This window comes from Rhea pennata, chromosome 31 (genome assembly GCF_028389875.1).
Source record: "Rhea pennata isolate bPtePen1 chromosome 31, bPtePen1.pri, whole genome shotgun sequence".
Lineage (NCBI taxonomy): Eukaryota > Metazoa > Chordata > Aves > Rheiformes > Rheidae > Rhea > Rhea pennata.
In genome coordinates this window covers 696158-717289 of record NC_084693.1, presented here as the reverse complement: position 1 = coordinate 717289, position 21132 = coordinate 696158, and the positions used below count along the sequence as shown (strand labels likewise).

Here is a 21132-nt window from a genome sequence, read left to right as displayed (position 1 = left end):
TAGGGAGGCCCTCTACATTTTCTGTATCCATTTGTGATCCTATTGTGAGTTCCTCTTGGTTGCTCTTTGCTCCATTAACCATTCATTTCAGAGGCTCAAGGAGGGTTTACCTCTCCAGATGTTTATTGACCTTCCTCTAACATCATCTCTCATCTGCTCATGGATGTACTTGCTTTCTCTCACTCAGATATGTAAAGGAACTCCCCAACATGAGGAAATTTGCCTGGGTCTTTTCACCCTGGTCTTGACTGAACCTGCCCAGGCACAGAAGGTAAGGCATATGTGTTCCTGTCAGCAAGTGTTGAAGGTTTGCTTCACAAGAGATTTTGCTCTCCAGGCAACACTGGGATTTGGAGAGATGCTTCTAACTGGATAGGCCTTTCAGTCTCATGCAGGCATTGAAAGCTGCCTGGCTGGAATCTGCAGCACTCTAAGCAATGTTTATTGTAGCAGGGCGATGACTTTGCTTGTACCATTTCTGTTTTTGTTATGTCCACGTGGCACAGGCACTGCAGCAGCTGCTGCTCAGGGGAATGCAGATACTGCCACCAGAGAGTGGAACTTGGCTGGATTCTTTCACATCCTTAGAATTAATTGTTTTTCATTATGGGAGGTAAATGCTGATTCCTAAAGAAACTGTAAGGCATTTCCCAGTTTCTGCCTTGGAGGCCCAGAATGGACTTGCATGCTGAGGGCCAGATGTATATGCCTACAGACATAATCATTTAGACTCTGGAGAAGAAACAGATCCAATTCCTAAACAAAATTGCATCTTCGCAGTTCATCTCTATTAACTTTGTAGGCTAGATCTAATTTTTAAATATCTCCTTTTAATGATGCTCTAAACTGTGATTTTAAAATAATAGTCACCTACGTGAAGATGAATGTTTATATTTTAAAAATCTTGGATATGGGTTTGGCACTTGTGCTACAAATAGTGCAGAGCTTGATAGGGAGTTGAAAATGTTTTATTTTAGAAACCAGACCCATTTGTTACAGCTAAAATGAAAAAGAAAAGCATGGTGGAAGTGCTGTGCTTGGAGAGTGATACCTAGGGGATGTGTGCGTGTGTGTGGGGGGGGGGTCCTTGTTTGGATGCATTTCAGGAGACAGGTGTTGCATAGAATTTAAAAGGGCTGAAGTGGAGTCTCTTGAAGCAGGAACTTGCCGGGGTCGGCTGCGAGTGTGACTGTGTGGCATGCTATTAGAGATGTGCTGTAAATCCTGGCACTGCCTTGGACTGAAGGTGACTCATGCAATATTCTTCTTGATTTAATCACTACTATAAGGGCAAAGCTCTCTGTACCAAAGCAATAGATCCACATTAACTCCCAGAACTCATAGCTGTCTTGGCATTGCTAGATGGGACAGTCCTTGTCAATGAAGTTACAGTTCTGTTCCCCAGAAATCACACCTTAAAAGCAGAACACATTTCCCTGTAGGTCTTTACACTTAACTGTTTGTTATGCTGATGTAAGTCAGTTTTTTCTTATATGGCCGTGTTTTGTTTCATCTCTGTTTGTTCAAGGCCTTCCCAAACCCTGTCCAGAGTCCTCAGCTCTGCAGCTGTCAGGCTCTGGCCTGATACTGCTTCATGCACTAAGTGCACTTCAGTGTTGAGCTTGGAAACCCAGACAGGCTGAATCTGAATGGGACGTAGAGCACTGGTGAACACCTCTTTCTTTCTGAGAAACTGCAGCACAGTGTAGGAGCCAAAGAATATTTCTTGTTGCTGAATAGCAGCACCCTGCAGGATGGTCTGTCTAAAGGCTTGTACTGCTCCATGAAGAATGAAAGGCTCTTCTCTTCTCTAGGATGCGGTGGAACACAGCTGGGATGTGATGAGGAATATTCAAACACCATTAACTGTGCACAGGTAGCAAAGGACTCGTGGGACAGGGACTTCCTTGCCTCGGAAACAGAGGTTGAGCGATCCCAGCAGTCTCCAGCCTTCAATCTGAACGGCTCTCTCTGGCCATCCTACTGCGAGGGGCTGAGCTAAACCTGCCCAGCTCATTCTCTCTTCTGTAGTGTTCTCTGGCAAGTGGAGCAAGGGGACGAATGGTCCAGCTCCCTTGAGGCTGAGCTGCTGACAGGCATTGATGCGTCTCTCAGATGGCAGGCTGGGGACATGCTTGCTGCTCATGGCCATGCTAATTAGACATGGCTGGTCTTCCTGCTCTTGTCAGATCTGCTCTTAGGAGCACGTTACTTTTCTTAGGGAGTAATTGCATCTGCCAGTCTGCTGGCCTCTGATGTCATCTGTTGTTGCCACCTGCCTTGTATCCAGACAGCAGGGACAGGAAGTCAGTCAGTGATTTTCTGCCAGGCTTTGAGGGTGGGTTACAACTTCTTTCCACAAGCAGGGAAGCAAAGAGGGTTAACACTTGACCACCTGATAAGGGGCCTCATGAAACACTGCAGAGAGCCTTGAAACATCACACAAAGGACAGAGCTCTCTATACGTCCACAAGCAAGTAGCCCGCAGCCATAAGTGGTCAGCAGCTACAGTTACCACCTCTGGTCACTGGTGAAGATGCACAACCTCTGCCTGGCTGACCATCAGCACAGGAGCGTAGAGTCAGATGTTCCCTGACACAATGAGGTTGGTCTGGAAGCGGGTTCTGGCAATGTGTGCCAGGAGCACATGCTGAATTGAGCATACCCCAAGGGCTTTGCTTTCCTCCTCAAGCCTGTCTTTTTGCAAAGAGCTGGCTGTTGTAGCTGAGCGGGGATGTGCAGCATGTGCTCTGATCCCCCAGCATGTCAGCAGAGGCATTTCAAGCCATCTGCTTGGTCATCTTGTGTTTCTTCAGTGGATGTCTGTGCTCTGCAAGCTGAGCTACCTCCTCTCGCACTGTGGCCTTGCTGTCCCCCAGCCACATTGCTGGAACAGCTGCTCAGGTAGGAGGTGGAGGCACCACAGCTTTGTTTTCCTCCAGGAGGGCTTGTTTACAACACGGCCCCTTCCCTTTCCCCACTTCAGGAGGGAGCCTGGAGCTGCCCCTAGTACCTTGCTGGTTGATGAAAGAAATCCTAGCACAACCCTCCCCTTGCAGACAGAGGATCAGCTGAAGCATGCAGGTCTCCTCCTCCTGCTGTGCTGCCTTGACTGTCCAGCCAGGAGAGATTATCTGTGCTAAACTTGTCCAGCTGTGAGGAGGGACACTTGACCGTGTTCAAATATCAAAGTGACAGCAACTGATCTGTCAGATCTCCCTCCTCCACTCGGCGACTCTCACTTTAATTAACACTCTGCTCTGGGATCAGAGTGCATGGAGCCCTCCCTGCAGATGAGTGCGACTGTTTCCCTGACATCTCCAGCAGCTGCCGTGTGCCTCTTCTGCCCTGGTGCTGGCAGGAGGGGCCTTGCTCCCCCACTCAATTGCTATTTTCTTTTCTTTTTTTCTTTTTTTTCCTCTTCCCTTATTTAAAGTGAACATTTATCCTTTGTTCCTTCCTGTTAATTAAATGGTCTGTGCGAGCAGTGGCTCCAATCTGCCAAGAGCAGGGAGGAGATGATGGATTGTTTGCAGCCTTGGCAATAATCAAGAAATTCAGGTTCTCTCCCCACCTCCCTCCCTGCTGGAGCCCTGGAGATTTCCTCAGAGCACCTTTCTTCAAATTATCACAACCATCCTTGTGCCAGAGGGTGTTAAGTAGGGGTCCAGTCTGACCTGTCTGGGCAACTAATTAGTGACACATGATACTTCAGTGACGCTGACAAAACGTGCTTGTTCTCTTCTGCCCAGTTGTGCTTTGGGCCAAGCATCAGCTGCATCAAGCATGTGGTTTGAGTTCTGGCTTTTGCAGTGTTTGTTTCTTGGATTTGAGGAAGTATGCAGTAAGCGAGGTGAAGAGCTGCCAAACTTCTCTTAGGTAATAGGATTAGGGTGTCCTGCCCCCTGGGACTTAAATCCTGAACCAAAAGCTAAATCCCTTAGTGTCTCTTCTAGCTGTTTGTTCCACCCCTTCTCCTGAGGATTCAGCTAGTAACTGTGAGAATCTGCACAGCCCGTTGGGAACTAATCCAGGCTCTCAGGACCATGTCACAAAACCTCTTTGTGGCTTTAAATGCAGATGTGGAAATGGCACACCTTACATATGTGACGGAGAAAACCAAGAGCCAGATGTTCCACCTAGGAAAGTGTGAATTCTTTTAATGCAGAGGCAGCTACTGACCACTCAGAAAAATCACTCAGATGAAGCATATTCATCTTTTTGCTATTCCTAAGGGTGCAGAAATGCACCTAGTTGTGAGGGGGAATGCCAGGGCAATGAATGGTAGTTCTGACTCTGTAATCGAGCACAGGAAGAGGTAGGATCCAGGCAACGTAAGGGTCTGACGACATCAGCATTTTCCAAAAAATTAGGTAAAACTTCACCTGAGTCTGGGCAGGCCACCAGGGAATTAGCAACCAGGATGCTTCCTGGTGTTCTGTGCCCTGGATCAGCAGGTCCCATGTGTCTTCCCATCATGGTGATGCATATGTTTCTTTTGAAAAGCTGATGCAGTGGAGTGAGGTGTTGAGTATGCTCAGCTTTCATTAAAGCTCACATGCTAGGGCATGTAGCAGTCTGTGTGGAGGCTTGGGGTCTGGCTCTGCTTTGTGGGTGCTCATTTAGCATTTTGTAAGCAATAAAAGACCCCCCCAAAGTATATACCTGTTGGGTTCTGCCTTTTTTTTTTTTTTTTTTTTTTTTTTAAAAAAAAAACGGTGCTACGTGAAAAAAAGAGGGAAGAGAGCCTGAGCACAGGGAGTCTAATCAAAGTGATCTTTCGAGGCCTCATTAACTCTCCAAAGGAGGATGCAGAGACCAGACCCCTGCTCCCTGGAATATCATGACATTTAATGGCACAAATTAACATTCATGCAGAACCACTTAGCAAATTACTTCCTAATCACCCTCCACCCCCTGCTGCTGTGACCAGAGGGGAAGGGAGAGTCAGCACCTTTGCTCTCTGGCCAGCATTATTCCTGGCAGACAGAAGTGGAGAAAGTCCTTCGCTTTGCTAAGATGTCTACAGTTCCCTCTTCCTACTGCAGAGCCCCGTCAGCTCTGCTGATCTAGACTGCAGGTGGGATGTCTGAATTTCTAACCTGAAACAAGCTGATGCAGTAGCTTGGTCTTGAAGGTCTCTGAATTCAGCCTCAGTTCACCTCAGAATTCTTGTGCTAACAGGCATGAGCAGGAGCAGGTGGCATGGGAACAATCTGCCTTCACTTCTGCATCTCCATGGAGTTCCCATGCAGTAATGTTTAACCAGCATTGTGTTGTGCTTCCATTCATTAACGCTGTGGGTGTCTTCAGTGAGGTTCCAGTTGTCACTGGTCGCAGAGAAATGGGAATGGGCAACAGCAGGAAGCTTAAGCAATCTGGATGTGACTGATCACTAACTGATATTTGCCTTCTCCCTCCCCGCCACAGGATTGAATAATCATTATCTCTCTTTTCTCTCTAGTATTGGTCTCTCCAGGACTGTGGCAGAGTTCAGGGAAGGCTGGGATGAGGGAACAGGGAATATTGTTCTATAGCCAACCAAGGGCATCTATACTGGAGCGAGAAATCTTTGGTTTCTGGGGCTAAATCCAGTGAATCCAATTGTCATTTGTAATGCCCTAAAAGATAGCTAGCTCCCCAAACCCAAGGGAGCAGGCCCTTCAACCTCTAACTTTGCCTGGGCCTGGGATGATGGTTCAGGTCACCCCCTGGAGTCTGATGGTCTTTATGTTCTTTCTCTGACGCTAATTTATTTGGTGTTATCTAGTCAGATTTGAAATATCATTGTGAGTTTTCTGCTACAGTCCTTTTGCTCCTACTGAGCCATCTGTAACTATCTACTGCTCATATTCTCTGCTGCAGTGCTACCGGGACTTGGCACTGGTGAGCCGAGACGGCATGAACATTGTTCTCAACAAGATCAATCAGATTCTCATGGAGAAATACTTGAAGCTGCAGGACACCTGTCGGACCCAGGTGAGGAGAGGGTCTTGTCCTCAGAATCAGAAACCTTACATGCCAACCTAGCAGAAGATGAGCAGAGGGCATTTGCTTGCTCAGGGCTGAGTATGAAAGGCTTAGGGGACAGTCAGTACCCTTGGAGTCCTTTGCTCTCATGCCAAGGACCCACGTCTGGAAAGAAAACTGCAGCAGGGGAAAGTGACAGTGTCGCCTTCAGAGGCAGCTGGAGTATTGCTGGAAGTCTGATTTGCAGTGGGAGAGGTGTCGTGGGTGGGTCTGTAACAAAAGCTGCACTGATCTCTCTGTGTGTCCAGCTGGTGTGGTTGCTGCGGGAGCTGGTGAAGAGCGGGGTGCTTGGAGCGGATGGTGTCTGCATGACATTCATGAAGCAGATTGCAGGTGAGTTCTGCCATAGGCAGCAGGAGGAAGCTCTGCCTGCACCTCTGTGCGTGCGCCAGCAGGCTGGGCGCTGTCTGTGGTGTAGTAGGGTTGGCTCACAGTGTGTTACACATGAGGTCTGAGCTGGGGCCTCCTGACTCCACGCAAAGAGTCTGGGTTGCTGTGCAGCCAGGTCCTGGCAGGCTTTCGGAGTCTCATAGTACCCAGCTGACACCAGGAAGAGCAGGTCTCACTGACAGGCACCAAGTGTGTCCCAACCTGTCTGATGAGGAAATCTCTCCAGGGAATAAGCCTTGAAGAGTCTGTTGCTCCCAACAGCCTCTACAAGGGGTGAGTCATCAGAGGGAGCTAGGAGGCTTCTGACAAATGCCACAGCATTGCTGGAACAGCCAGGAAGTATATTGGTTCCTGTTGCTGCCAGATTCTCCCCACGTAGCACTGCACAAGAGCACCAAGATCATCTTTAATCTCAGCTCTGACCTGTGGGCTAGGCACTGCCATGCTTACTGCTTTCCTCTGTAACTCATCAGCAAGAAGGGAGGCTGTTTCTCCCCACGTGGGGTCAGTAACTCCCCAAGGGAGCTGGGGCTCTGTTCGGTAGCCTGTAGTCTGCTTCCATGGCCATCAGTGTAAGTGCCCCACACCCGTGCGTGCACACACACATATGCTCACGCCTTTCCGGATTCACAGGAACGGTGCCTCTTCCGTGTTCTCTATTCAGTGCTAGTGCTGGTCACTGACGTCCACGAGGAGGAATTAATGTCCTACACTAAAACCTGACATTGTGCTTTCATTGTATACATCTGCGACATGGGGCTGGGCAGCTCAGATTGGAAATTGCCATGTCTGCTTTTCAGCAGAGGAAGAACGGGGAGGGAGGGGACAGAGTCCTGAGCGTGAGCCAAGCTGCCCTGGCCCTGTTGTCACATTGTAAACACAGAACATTTTTAAAACCGCTGGTGAAGGCATCCCTGTGGATTATTTCCCCTTGGTTACGCTTCCCTATTCAGGGCCCCTTCTGTTCTAGAAGGGTGCTGCTGTCTTGCTACTTACCACTTTTATGATGCCTTAATTGTTATGATCCTATTGTAATGGCTTGCCAGCCATAGCAGCTTTCTGTGCTCCTGTGAGGAGGAGTCCATCTCTGCTCCCAGTGATGTTAGCCAAAGCTTTCAGCTTCGTGCTGCAGGCCTTTGTGGAGAAGACCTGCTCCGTTTTGAGAATGGGGCCATTTGCAGACACTCCATCCCATTTTTAGGCTCGGCAGCTATGAATGTTAAACCGTTTCTCCTCTTGGATGTCTGCAGATCATGTATTTCTGCAAATGTGAGATATTGTATCATTAGAGGAAGGAGCTTGGCCAAGGTCATGTCATGGATCAGTGAGAGCAGGGACAGTACCGAGGAGTATTTTGATGCTCTGTTCTGCCCACAGCGTCACGTTGTTGTTTTCTGTATTTTCATGCTGGACTTGCTTCCTTTACTATCCCAGACATGTTTTAAAGCACTTGGGTTTTCCTTCTTCCAGCCGCTTTTCTAACTACTGAATCTCATCCCTTTCTGGCTTCTCCGTTGCTTTCCAGAAGGGTAATTATTGATTCCTTGTTCCAGATGATTACAGTTCTTTTCCAAAAGCGCTGTTGCAGCAAAGACCCTGTTGATCTCCTTTGTAACAGAAAAAACAGTCTTGCTACACTTATGCCTAGAAATATGCTAGCTGTATATCTAGGAACAACCAAGCATACGTAGCTGGCAGAATGGGGCCAGATACAAGTACGTGCTCTAGACGGGGAGCAAATTCTTTAATTAGCTTTGCTTTACAGGGGGCATGAGGATTTAAATGGTCAGTGGTTCAGATGAATCTGAGAACAGAGAAAACTGCACCTATTAATCTAACTAACTTTTCTCTCCCATATTGCACCTTTTTTCAGGTGGGGATGTGACAGCAAAGAATATCTGGTTGGCTGAGAATGTCCTTGAGATACTGACTGAGCAAAGGTATGGCTGGTTGGAAAGTACTGGTGGAGACTGATGCAGTGTTTGGAGAGAGCAGTGGCTTGGCATGCAATGAGAGAGAGGGTGCTCTGCCTGCCTGCTCTTGGGAAAAAGGAGGTGTTACTGCTCAGGTGCAAGAGGGACAAATTTCAGGGTGGTGTATTTGTGGCCACAGGCTTAGTAGGAGTGTGTTGATGGGGTTTCCCTTAAAAAAAAAAAAAAAAAAAAAAAAAAAAAAAAAAAAAAGACCTTTCTGTTCCCTTACTTCATTAACAAGTGTATTTTCAGGCTGTGGCACAAAATTCTCGCTCTCAAAACCTTTTTGCTGCAATCCACAGATTTAAGTAGCTGTCTGTGGGAGGGTGTCCTGAAGTCCCGCTGTTAGCAAGCCTCCTCTGCAGAGTTTGGAAAGGAGCTGCACTTCATGTCAAATCAGATTGTCTGCCTGGACCAGTATTTTTGTACTGTGTCCTCCTGTGCCTATTTTGTGTTGTACTGTCACATAACAGCTACACCTGGTAGGCAGTCAGAGGACCCTCTGTGACAATGAGAAGTGGTCACCTTGCGTCGCTGAGGAGCACACATGGCTCTGGACCAGCATCCTTGAAATATTTTCTTCCTGAGTTTCCCAAGCTGCGGGGGAGGTGTTCCTTTTGGAGGAGTAGGACAGAGTTAATTGCCCAAAAAGCTTCCTGTGTTTAAACAGCTCCTGCTTCATTGGGGCTGCAACTTTAATTTGTTGTGGACAGGCCATCTGGGAAGTATTGTCCTATGGGCTCAGCATTGTCCTTTGTTGGCAAAGCAGCCGCTAATTGATGATAAGCAAAATTCCTAGCTGTAACCCTCAGCTGGGCAGAGTCATTATTTTTAAATAGACTACAGTTTTTCACCAACTACTGTCTATAATAGCAGTGATTCTCCTAAAATCACTTACTGTTACTGTGGTTAACAATCAAGTTTTTAAAGCATTTATTTGGCCCTAGCTAACAACAGTCCTACCAGTGATTTTTCTCCCAGAATAACTGTGCTCGTGCATGCTGCTGTGGAGTGCCATCTAGTGCCCCTGCTGTATATGTTTGCTCTAGGAAGCATGAAGGAGAGCCCTTTGGAGATCTTCTGGGCTTATCTGACCTTTGGTTCTATGTACTATTTGCCCAGCTCCATTTGTGCTAAACTCCACTGCTCTGTTCCCAGACACATCCAAGCCTCATCAGCTCTCTTGATTTGGTCTGCCTGTATGTGGGTGCTACTTGCTTCTGCTACTCTTAGAGCATCTTTGATGCACTGCTCATCTTGCCAAAGCACGTTATGGTTTCTGTCTTGCAACCAAATAACTGCAAACAGCTGGACTGGGAGAAACAGCAGCTTCTCACTTGTGATCCAAAGCCACATCTGGCCTCAGGTCTGCAGAAGAAAGCCCAGTGCACTAAATCGCAGCTGAGCTTTGTCACTGGAGGAGAAGAGTTTGTCCGAGTGGCAGATGGGGAGGAAAGGCTCAGTCCTTGTTAAGAGGTATTGCTGGAGTGTCAGTGGTACTGTAGCAGCTGACAAAATGTCTGGGCATGAGAAGAGCTGGGGATGGGGAGTGAGCCCAACCTGCAGCTCTTTGCTGAGATTTATATGCTTTGATTAGGGAAGAGCCAAGGCTTTAATTAAAGCCAAGCATGTGAAGATCTGATTCCATGTTCAGAGTGTTGACTGCTTGGTTTAATTAAAAACAGCTACAACAAAGCTGCTCCCCAAGCACCTCTCACCTTGGAGAGGGGGCAAGTCCCTGATCTCTCCTAGGCCAGATGATATTTAGCTGCTCACTGCTAATGGCTGCATGAATGTGACTCTGCCTCTGAGTGTTTTCATTTTCTATGCCTGTCAGATCAATGAATCCTGTGGCTGTGGGTAGCTTTTGACCCCCTTTGACAGCATTTTTATTTTCTGCAAAGCTCTCATTGGGAAAAGGGGGAGATGCTGACCTGACAGCCCACCGGGATCCTGGCCTTAATTATTTCCACATCCTCCCTAGATGTAACCTCTGCACAGTGCCGTGTGCTGCCAGGCCAAACCACCCAGCCAGCTAATTAATCTGCTAGCATCTAGCTAGATGCAGTGTGGAGAGCTGGGGAAAGCAAACACTTGTCACATCTTCCCAGGCTCCCTCCAGTGATTTAGGGCAGCTGACTCATTTGCCACTGGGCTGTTGTCTCTTCAGGTGGCAGTGGCAGTACAGCTGCTGCACACCGCAGTGGCCCTTGTGTGGGGTTCTGATTTACAGCTTGCTGAGCTAAGAGAGGCTGTGGGTTATCCATCACACTAAAGGCACTGAGCAGGCCTGGCCTGTTCCCAGCACTCAGCGCAAAAAAAAACCCAAGCTGACTGGGTTCTTTTTAGGGACTGAGAATATTTACTGTTGTGCTTAGATAAGGGAGATAAGTGGCACACCCGGCAACCAGGGTGCTATCAGGAAAGCTGCCATGCAGAGCAGGAGCACCTTCCTCTGCAGCAGGTGAGCATAGGTAGGAGCACGAGACCAGCTACGGAGCAACGGAGGGAAATGCTTTGGTAATCTGCAGTGGACCCTGCTGCCCCAGGGGAATGGGGGCCGAAGCACCAATCTGTGCTCAGGAACCAAAGCCAGTTGGCTGAAAAATACCACATCTGCCTCTAGAAGGCCAGCCCCAAGTGGAGAGACCCTGCACTGCTCAGAGCGCTGCTGACCAGCTCAGCAAGCTGCGTTGCCCTCGGTGGCAGTGCCTGCACCACCTAGAATCAAAGCCAGTAGAGATTCGTGCAGGAGGAGGGACATGCTGGGTCCCCTAGCCCCCTCCTTCCCTGAGGTGGGACAGAGCCCTGCAGTATCCACTGCAGTGTCTCTCCTGACACAGCTTCCAGACTGCCTCTACATGGCTACATTTGACTCTCACAAATCTCCCTAGTATTCAGTCTCCTCTCAAGCACATCTGTTTCTCCCTAGTTCTTTCCATTTCCCTCCCTTTTGGCATTTCCAGCTTCCTGATATTCTTGACTGCGCTTTTCCTTCTGCCCTGCATGCTGTTGCCTTGTCAGGGCAGGGGCAGCTCTTCATCTCCCCCCAGCACTGAGGATTTCCCCAGTGCTGTGGAAATCAATGATTTTCTGCTGTGTCGTATGTCTTGGGCATATGATGGGTGTGTGCGAGGCACCTGCTTTGCGAGCTATTGAGCAAGGCAGGCTGCGTGGAGCTGCTGCTTGAAAGCTGCCACATCTCATTAACAGCTGCCGTGTGTGACCTGCTGCTCAGGATGCCACCGACGTCTGCTAGATTAATCCTCTTGGCAATGGCTGACTGGCAGCAACAGAGCATGAAAATACCTCTCGCACGGGTGCGTCTGAGAGCATTTTGGGCCTGACCGTATGTGAAAGATTCTCTTTAGCTTAGCTTGTCCTGTTGCAGTGTCTTGCTCAGTGCTGTTCCGACTGAGGGAACTGGTAAAGAGGCTCTTGTGACGCTCAGTGCTGGTGTCGAGGCCAAGTCTATTCGTGCAACAGCTGCTCCCTGCACTTGCTTTGGACATGTTATTGCTTGCAGTTGCAAATACCTTAGATTGTTGCCACAGTGAACATCTCTGTGACCCTGGAAATCCACCCAACACTTCACGTGAGCGTGTCTGCCACCTCACTAGAAATCTTGGGGTGCAAGAACCCCGATGGTAGCCTGTCCACAGAGGAGAAAGAGGTGGAACAAAACATAGCAGGCAGCTGACAGAGTAAAATGTGAAGCGGGGAATGGCCTCCAGATGAAGAGTCTCCAGAATGGAGCGTGAACAACGGGTTCGGAGTCCCTGCCGTTGCTCACTTTGTGTCCCTGTCTCTGTGCCTCAGTTTCTTCTGGCCTAGACCTCCGTGGTTATATCACTTTTTACTGTGATTCTCTCAGGGAGGTGGCTGAAAATGGTTTTGTTTTGTTTTGTTTTTGCTTCCTTTGCAGAGAATGGGTACTGAAAAGCAGTATCCTAATAGCCATGACTGTGTACACGTATCTGCGGCTCATTGTGGACCATCATGGCACATCTCAGCTCCAAGTGCTTCGTCAAAAGGAGGTGGATTTCTGCATCTCCCTTCTCCGAGAACGGGTAAGCAAATCTGGGGATGGCTGAAGAAAAAAGACGCTGCTTCCTAGGTAGCCTGTACCTGTGCATGTGATGACACTGCCTGCGTTCATCTTGCAGTATTTGTAAGAAAAGCTGCTAGTGAGAGACTTGCTGGTTTCTCTAAGTCGCTGCTCAGCTCGCACCATGCAGGCAGTAGTGACTTGTTCTCAGTGCAGGTTGTGAATGGCTGGTGTAAAATGGTTCAAAAGCTTCATACTGGCGAAGGGAAGAAAACTGTTTTGACTGGGCTGTCTCCTTTTGGTCTATTTCTTTTATTCAGGCCACAACTTTTGAAGCCATTACCTTTCCTGCCAGCGGTTGTGGTGCCTCAGTGCTTGTCGTGGCCAACACTCTGCTGGCCCATAGCTTCAAGAATATCAATTCCTCCTGCAGTTGGTGTCTTTGTCAGGCTGGAGGAGAACATGATAGCAGTTCTAGGCTGCTGTTCAGCCATCCCTGGTAGTAAAAGCCACCAAAACCAGGTCTAGGCAGGCATCTTTGGCTTCACTGCCCTAGCCCCACAGCCCACGATGGCTCTGTAGCAGATGCGGGCAGTGCTGCTCCCTGTCCAGCAGTCTAAGTGCTGCACACTCTCCCCTTCTTGCTGGGTAAGAAGGACCAAATGTCAAGTCCTAGCTCCAGAGACTGGCTGCAGTCCTGTAAGGAAAATGTCAGATTTATGATCTGATTGTTTGCTTTACAAGGGAGAGAACATTTTAAAATAGCCGCTGACCTTCCCGCCTGTCACCCCGCCTCTTAGAACCTGCTAGCTTCAAAAGAGGGGCAGGCTGCCAGGGGCAGGAGTTTAGATATTGTGCAAAGAGTGAATCATCTGGAGCCGGCTGTAAGGTTGAAGGACTGACTGTTCCTCCCTTCCACCCCATCCCCCTAGTGCCTTCTCCCTTCCCCCTACTCCGGAGCAGGTAAACAGTAAATGAGATTTTTCCTCTCCTTTCCCGAGTTCATGGACTGCTTCATGATTGGCCGGGACCTGGTGAGGCTCCTGCAAAACGTTGCCAGGATACCTGAGTTCGAGCAGCTCTGGAAGGACATCATCCACAACCCACAGGTCCTCAGCACGCAGTTCACAGGTAGGTGAGGCTGGAGAGGAAAGGGCGGCCAGCTCCTGTCCTGCCGTGCGTATACTCGGGGCGCCGCCTGTGTTGGGGTCCCCCAGCCACAGACGAGCCTTGTGCGCAGGCATGCCATCACACACCCTTGCAACCTGGCACAGGGGTCTGCACCACTGCACGTCCGTCCTTGATGCAAGCAGCATTGATGACTGCCTGCTCATGCCAGGGTCAGAGGGAGATGTGAAGTAAAAACTCAGTACTGCAGCTGCCGTTTTGATCATGTATGCCCAGTCTAGCCCCAAGAATCAGGGCCGTTCTGAAAGCAGAGAGACTCCATTATAGTCCTACCAAGGCAAAACAAATTGGGTGTGTGGGTTCTTTTCAGATCCTCTCTTAGAGGAGAGGAGGCAGACAACTATAATTATACCATGTGATCCCACCTCCATCAGCATTGAAGCCCACATGTCTGCTTCCAGAGCCTTTGTCATCACTAACTTGAAGGAGATGCCTCAAAATGGAACTTTTTGCAGCCTGCAGGGAGCTTAGGAATTGGGGGAGGGATGAGACCAGTCTCCCATGATCAAATTGGGTGCTTGGCAGCTTTTATCATTGCTTAAATGCTGCAGAGGCCTTGTTGGCTTCTGGGCTTTAAACTGTCCTGAAAAACAGATACATCAGGCAACTGTAATGACGTATCATGAGAATACAGCTGGGCCGCAACAGGGGTTATGGAATTCTATGGCTTGTTCTGGACTTAACGCTTCCATAATTGAGATTAATTTTTAATTACCTGATTTATAAGTTGAGTTGAAGTTGGAGCCCAAAAATGTAAACTGTCCGAGTTCTCCATACTCCCTAGAAAAGAGCTCTAGGAGATTGAGTAATTCTAAAGTAGAAAGACTGGAAGCTGCAGTAATTGACACTTTCTAAATGGGATTTTATTTCTCCCTGTAGCCTCACACACTTGGTGTGCAGTAACACTTAGCTATGGAGATCTCTGCACAAATCTGGGTTGAAATAGACTTGACTGAGAGAGTGATATATTTATAATTTTTATTGGTATGAATTATTCACTTCTCTAGGGGCTGTCATGCCATTATCTGTCCTCATCAATTCTAATGAGCCTTTGGAAGCAGGGATTTAGAGTGTCCTCCCTCCTCACAAATGTCTGCCCTCCTCTCAGGGGCTGTGTTAAAGTCACTTTAAAGATCTCAGATTATGCTCAGGGAAACTCACAACACATCATTTGATTAAATGCTTGTTAAGGTCTCTGGCTTCTTCTCCATCTTCAGAACCTCTCCTGTCATTGCTGGCCTCTGCTGAGACTTGCCAGCTGAAGGGCTGCAGGGACTGAGTTCCCCAGGAAGATCTGGGAATCCGTTGGCATGTGAGGCTTATGAAGGCATTTTGTCCTACAACCAAGGAAGGCTCAGGTTTCCAGGGCTCAGCCCTGTCTCTTCCCCCAGCTCTGAATTCACTAGAAGCTCTTCTAAGCTTTGTCTGGATCTTCACAGTTGAGTGCTGAGCTTTCACATTCATGCTTAGTGTGTCCTGAGCACCTAGCAAATGTCCCTCTGGTTTCACTTACTTCCCACATCAGTAGGGGAAGCCAGTCAGGGCTATTCTATGTTTTGTTACCAGTTTTAGCCAGAGTAACCCAACAAAATGTTAGCTAAGTTGAGGCTGGCATCCAGCTTTCCTCTTCTGTTGGGCATCACAAGTAGCAAGCGGTCTGTGGTGTTGCCCAGTGATTCATAAAGGTGAGAGGACATCTGGGTAGCGTGTGTACATACGCAAGTGTGATTTCACTGCAGTTTCAGCTGCAGAGTGCTGGAACAGGTGATGTTAATATGTGTCCCCATGGGACACCCCAGCACACACAGCTCTGCAGATCTCTGCAAAGAGAGGCAGTCTGTGTCCGATAGTTTAGAGGGAGCAATGTTGAGGTTTGTCATTCTTCTGTGTCCCACAGAGCTAGTTCTGGGGGCTGGAGGGGAGCACTCCAACCAAAAGTTGATCTGTCCAGGGGAGCCCTTGCTAGCACTTGTTCTTATGGAGCCTGCAAAGTCTCCTCCCTGAAATCATTTCCCCTGCAGTTGGCCTTTTTCATAAGACTTATTCTTTGCCCTCCTGCCTGCTGTTGAGAGCCTGTAATAACGGCTCTGCGAGGTGGCTGTTATCTCTAGCAGCTGCCAGTCCACGTGCTCTCAGGTTTGTATGGCTCTGTAACCACTGACCTAAGTCAGCCTTGTTGAGCTGCACGCTCCTGCGACCAAGGCCAGAGCCCAGCAGCACTGGCGGGGGGAGCAGAAACTGCAGCAGCAGGAGAGCAGAGGGGGACTCTTGAGCACAGGACCTGTCCTTCCCTTTGGACAGCTCCACTGCACTGGGAGCTTTTAACAAGCAAGGTGTTTTTGTGGCTCTTTCCCTGATGTGCAGTGTGCTCCACCCTCTCTGAGCTCCACAGGAGCTGGCATCTGTTCTTTCTGCTTTGAAGCTTCCCTCCTCCAGCTGTCCCCCAGGTGTGACCCTCTGGGTGTGTGACATAACAGGAACTTCTAAATGGCGAGAGAGCAAAGCACACCTTGTGCCTGCAGTGTCCCCGGTGCCTGCCTGTCTGCGTCAGAGCTGACTGCCCTGTAAATCCTTCAGCTCTTGTCAAGCAGCAGCAAAGCTTCTCTGCTCAGGTCATAAATTCCTCCTCTTCCAGCCATTTGTGACTGAGAGCAGCTTTTGCAACCTCCACTTCTCCTTTTCATTTTCCCTTCCCTATGTACACGTGCACATGTACAGTTTTAGTTTTGTCTGATATTCCTCTTCTCAATTGGGTGCTTTCATTCCAGGGGAGAGATTGAAGCTAAATGCTGGTAGAGCCCAGAATGTGTCCTGTTTATACGGGTCTGGTCTTCTAGAGCCCAGCCTGAGTGGTCCGTCTGAAACCCTTGTCTGCAGTGGGGCAAGGGGATTCACTGTAGCAGAGACAAGTCTAAGATCATCTTTGTGCCCCCTAGTGAATGGATGAGAGATGGGAAACGTGCTGAGTTGGTTACAGCTGGTGTCCAGACTTTCTCATTTCTCCTTCAGATCTTGTCACTGCCGTGCTGTGTAACCTCCCGATGTTTCTCTGGGCTCTCCTCCCTGGCATCCTTCGTGTGCTTATTAGTGATCACTGATAAAACTTTCTATGGGTAGGAGATGCTCTGGGAGACCTTTTTCAGGCAAAATCTTGATCGCTTTCCAATATCTGTAGCCTTGGGGCAAGGCAGCTTAATACTCCAAACCACAGACAAAGAAACTAAACTTGCTGAGGTTGTTGGTGAATTTCTGCCTGGATCCTGTTTGGTGCTGTGTCTCCCACGGGCCTGATGGGGCTGGGCGAGCACAGAGCTCTGTCTGTCTGCCTCTTCCTAGGTGTCCTGCAGCTCCTTCAGTCAAGGACTTCTCGCAAATTCCTGGCCTGTCGCCTCACTCCTGACATGGAAACCAAGCTCCTCTTCATGACCTCACGGGTAACTGCCTCGTGCTCTCTTGGTGTCCTGTGCCCACACAGGGGGAAGAGGGCACTTGTCTCTGACTGGTCTGTCATGCCCTTGTCTTGTTCCCACGATGGCACTCGACATGGTGAGGGGGGCAGAGCACTCACACCCACTGCTGCTGTCATTCAGCTGAAGTTTGCTATGGAGTTCTGTGATGGAAAATGCTGTAAGCAGCTAAACACCCCTGTCTGGGAGAAGAGCAGACCAACGGGCAGAGGGTAGCATGTTTTACTTGTACAAATAATCTCTGCTTCTGGCATATAATGGCAACAGGAGAGAGAAGGGCTGCCCAGCGAAAGCTGATGTAGATGGTCCCAGGACATCCCTGGTATTCATTAAAAGACACAAAATGGCTTTGCAGGGGAATATTGCTCCTGGCTGGCTGTTTTCCAAGGCAAGCACTGTTTCTAAAGGGCTGCGATGTGGTTGGTTATCAGAGCTCCGACAACAGCAGCAGTATTCAGGAGAGGCCAAGAACTGCACAGTAACAACACCAGGGTTAACTGTTATCTGTGTTCAAACACCAGGCAGAGCCCACTCCCCCCTCGCTCTGTCTCCTTCCCAGTGACTTGCTGAAGGTGGTTGCCGGGGTTGTGCTGTGCACCACGTGGGCGCAGTGCAGGCGGGGCGGGTGGTCCCCTTTGCCCTGCTGGAGACAGGCCCTCCGTGAGAACAGTGCACAATGGCCTTTTTGGTTCCTTGGTTTCTCTGAAGATGCTGCCAACCAGAGGCTGATGGGGAGCAGGGCACAAACCAGAGACTGCCAAAAAGAGGCAACTTTAGGGTGGCAGATGCTGGTTCTAACAGCCTTTCCGAAGCTTCCCTGTGTCAAATCAGATGCTTCTGTGCCTTGAGCAGAACCTCTGTCTTTTCGTTTTCCTGCAGGTCCGATTTGGCCAGCAGAAGCGGTACCAGGACTGGTTTCAGCGACAGTACCTGTCCACTCCCGACAGCCAGTCCTTGCGCTGTGACCTCATACGCTACATCTGTGGTGTGGTACACCCCTCCAACGAGGTGCTCAGCTCTGACATCCTCCCGCGCTGGGCCATCATTGGGTGGCTGCTCACCACCTGCACGGTGAGTCGTGATAGGCAGAGGTACCCTCAGCAGCTTGTGCTGCCTGATGGCTCAGGAAGCAACCCTGTAATGAGTGTCTAGTTCCAACAAGTGAATAGCCGTTACTCTGTAGTTCCCAAACTCAGGCCAAGTCTAAGAGGGAGTCACATAATTGCCTGGGAGATGTTCCCTTGCAGGGGAGTGGGTAACCTGCTGGTGCTAAAAGTTGCCAAGGAGCCTGGAATTAAGTATTTGTTGGCTAGGCTGAAGGAGAGAATTGCAGAGCAGTGGTTAGGACATCGGTCTTTGTTCTGTGCTTTGAATTTTAGTCCTGGCTCTGCTGCACGTTGAATCCTTTGGGATCTGCTTTTCCAGCGTAAACCTCACTTTCTCGCTTCCAAGTACTGTCCTGCCTTTTTTTTGTTTTGTTTTGTTTTATGTTTGTGGTCTGCATACAAGTCTTGAGGCCTCTCCTGTCCAAGTGAAGTGCAAGAGCATGTGCAATAAGAGGCTTCATTACAGCCTTGCTCTCACATCCACTGCCCCCTCCCAGCTGGTCATTCCTTATCCCACCCAGTGCTGCAGTCCACAGTAGTTATCAAACAGAACAGAGCAGAAGCTGGAGAGGAAATGACTGTTCATGTGCCCCTGCAAGCATAACAGATAATGGCAAGTGATATGCAGGGTTTGATTATAACCAGTTCAGAGCTGTAGTCAGGCCCTGCTTTGCAGAACACATGGCTTATGTCTCCCAGGCTTAGGGCTGCCTCGGCCTCTGCTGCTGTACATATTGCCTGGCTACTTTCAAAGCAGGCAGGTTTGCCCTAGAATTTTCCTCCATATTTGAAAATTCACCCCTGCTCAGCAGCAGCAGGTACCCATGAGATTGGTTGCCAGCTCTGCACTGCCCTGGTGATGGGAAGAGCATCACATGTGTCCATCCATTCTCTCCTCCGTCGCAGCTGCCAGCTGGGCTTTCTCTGTCCCATAAAAAGACAGTATCAGGATCCAGTATGTTGGGCATGTACAAGCAAACAATACTCAGATCTGTACTCAATAATTTAAATTATTTTTTTTCTTCTCTAGTCCAACGTTGCTGCTTCAAATGCCAAACTTGCTCTATTCTATGATTGGCTCTTCTTCAACCCTGAGAAGGACAGCATCATGAATATAGGTACTCCATGGGAAGCCTTTCCCTGAATGGGCAGGAGTCAAAAGACAGGGTTAATGGCTTCTAGAGCTGGTAGAGATAGTGGGATCTGATGGGGAAGCTGAATATGTTGTCTCCAAAGAGTATCTGTTCCTGCCCTGCGCTCCTTCTGGCAGTTGCAAGCTGGCAGGAGAGCTGTTTTGATGAAAACCACAGTTAAAAGTGTCTCCACCACTGAGGTAGCAGCAAGCATCTTCTTTGAGGTTGACCCCAGAGCATTCCCTTCCTGTGGACATGCAGGGTTGTGTGCTCCCATCGCAGGGCTCGGGGCTCATGAAAGAGGACTGATACAGCTGAGGTCATTACTAGTAGCTCCTACCTGCAGGAAGCCTGGCTCTGGCCATTGCTGGAAGCCTAAGTGTTATTTGAGAGTGAGGGGAGTTGGATGAGGGCAGGGTGTGTAGGAGCCAAAGGGGGTTCTTTCCAGTGCTTCGGAGGAAGAAGGCTGGGTCTGCAGGAGCAGAGGGGGTGCAGGAGGTGCAGGTGTGTCTGATGTGTTTAGCATGGTGCTCCTTGCTCTTTCTCTTCTAGAGCCTGCCATTCTTGTGATGCATCACTCCATGAAGCCTCACCCTGCCATCACCGCCACATTGCTGGATTTCATGTGCCGGGTGAGCTATCCCTTGCTCTCCAGAGAATTCCTTACATTGCCAAACTGGTTGCATGATTGAGGTGGAGGGATGAAGGCTGTGAAAGCAATTACTGGGGTTCACATGGTCCCTCTTGTCATCAGTGGGACTGAGAAACCCCTCAACAGTGTTGGCAGAGGACACTGTAGAGGAAAAAAGCCAAGCAGGCCATTTTCCAGGAGGTGCTCCCTTAAGGCCTGCAGCCAGAGCCTTCAGCCATGCTCTCTGAGCACTCTCATCACTGGTGCTCTAGTGCTTTGGTGAGGGTTGATTTCTTTCCCTCTATGCCCCGTAGCATTCATCAGGCTACATAGCCTGTTCCTGCAGGCTGTACCTTGTTTTGTGCTAGCTGGTCGTGAAGGCACCGATAACATATGCTCAGGCAAGACAGATGTCTTTGCGCTAAAAGTCTCTGGTGAGTAAAGGCAAGTTGCTGCTCCATCCCACAGCAAGGGAACTATGTAAATCCCTGGGGACAGTGATATTTGAGCACAAAAATAGTGTCACCTCATTACTCATTCTTTAGAGCAAGAAAAATGTTTTCCCTCCCTCCCCTTTTTTTTTCCACCTTCTTCAGTGCATCATCTGATCTGTTCTGCCTTGAGCCTATTGATTGCAAAATAGTCTGCAGAATAGCTCACTATCTCCCAGCAGCCTGAGACAGCCCTTTAAAACTCCCTTTACCTGGGCTGAATTGAGGAGGGATTTTCCCTTCATTGCTCTGCCAAGAGCATAGTCAGGCACACGGCTACAAACACCTGTCTAAACTCTTTGCCTCTTAAACCCAGACACCAAAGATTTTGATGATCTTGCTTGGTACCTTGATAAATCCAGGGCCATTTCTAGAGATCTGAACATTGGGCCCATGTGTCATTCATTAATGGGAATGCCACTGTGGGAACATGTATGAGACTTCCCAGCTCTGCAAATAAATCCTTCCAGAATTATGAGCATTAGTAGGAAAAGGGCTTTTGAATTGTTCCCTTTAGTACCTAATGAAATGCTTGGTCTTCATCCAATTTCATCCCCTGAGGGTAAACAGAATCTCATTGCAACAGTCCCTGCTTGGGGACGAGTCAGACTCATCTCCCTTTCAAAGGAAGGCCTTCCTAGGGCAGAGATCATGGGGAGCAGGGTTGGTTGTACC

General features: G+C 49.0%; 1 protein-coding gene across 2 annotated transcripts in view; it reads left to right on the top strand.

Annotated features, from left to right (window-relative positions):
* The window catches only part of INTS3 (integrator complex subunit 3), a 48828-nt gene that overhangs the window by 6486 nt on the left and 21210 nt on the right, over positions 1-21132 (top strand). For both annotated transcript variants that reach the window (XM_062598088.1, XM_062598087.1), the window contains exons 3-12: positions 188-271; positions 5866-5979; positions 6279-6363; positions 8294-8360; positions 12319-12463; positions 13443-13572; positions 16966-17063; positions 17976-18167; positions 19233-19320; positions 19888-19967. In XM_062598088.1, coding sequence (XP_062454072.1) covers positions 188-271; positions 5866-5979; positions 6279-6363; positions 8294-8360; positions 12319-12463; positions 13443-13572; positions 16966-17063; positions 17976-18167; positions 19233-19320; positions 19888-19967 — 1083 coding nt within the window. The remainder of the gene's footprint in view (positions 1-187; positions 272-5865; positions 5980-6278; positions 6364-8293; positions 8361-12318; positions 12464-13442; positions 13573-16965; positions 17064-17975; positions 18168-19232; positions 19321-19887; positions 19968-21132) is intronic.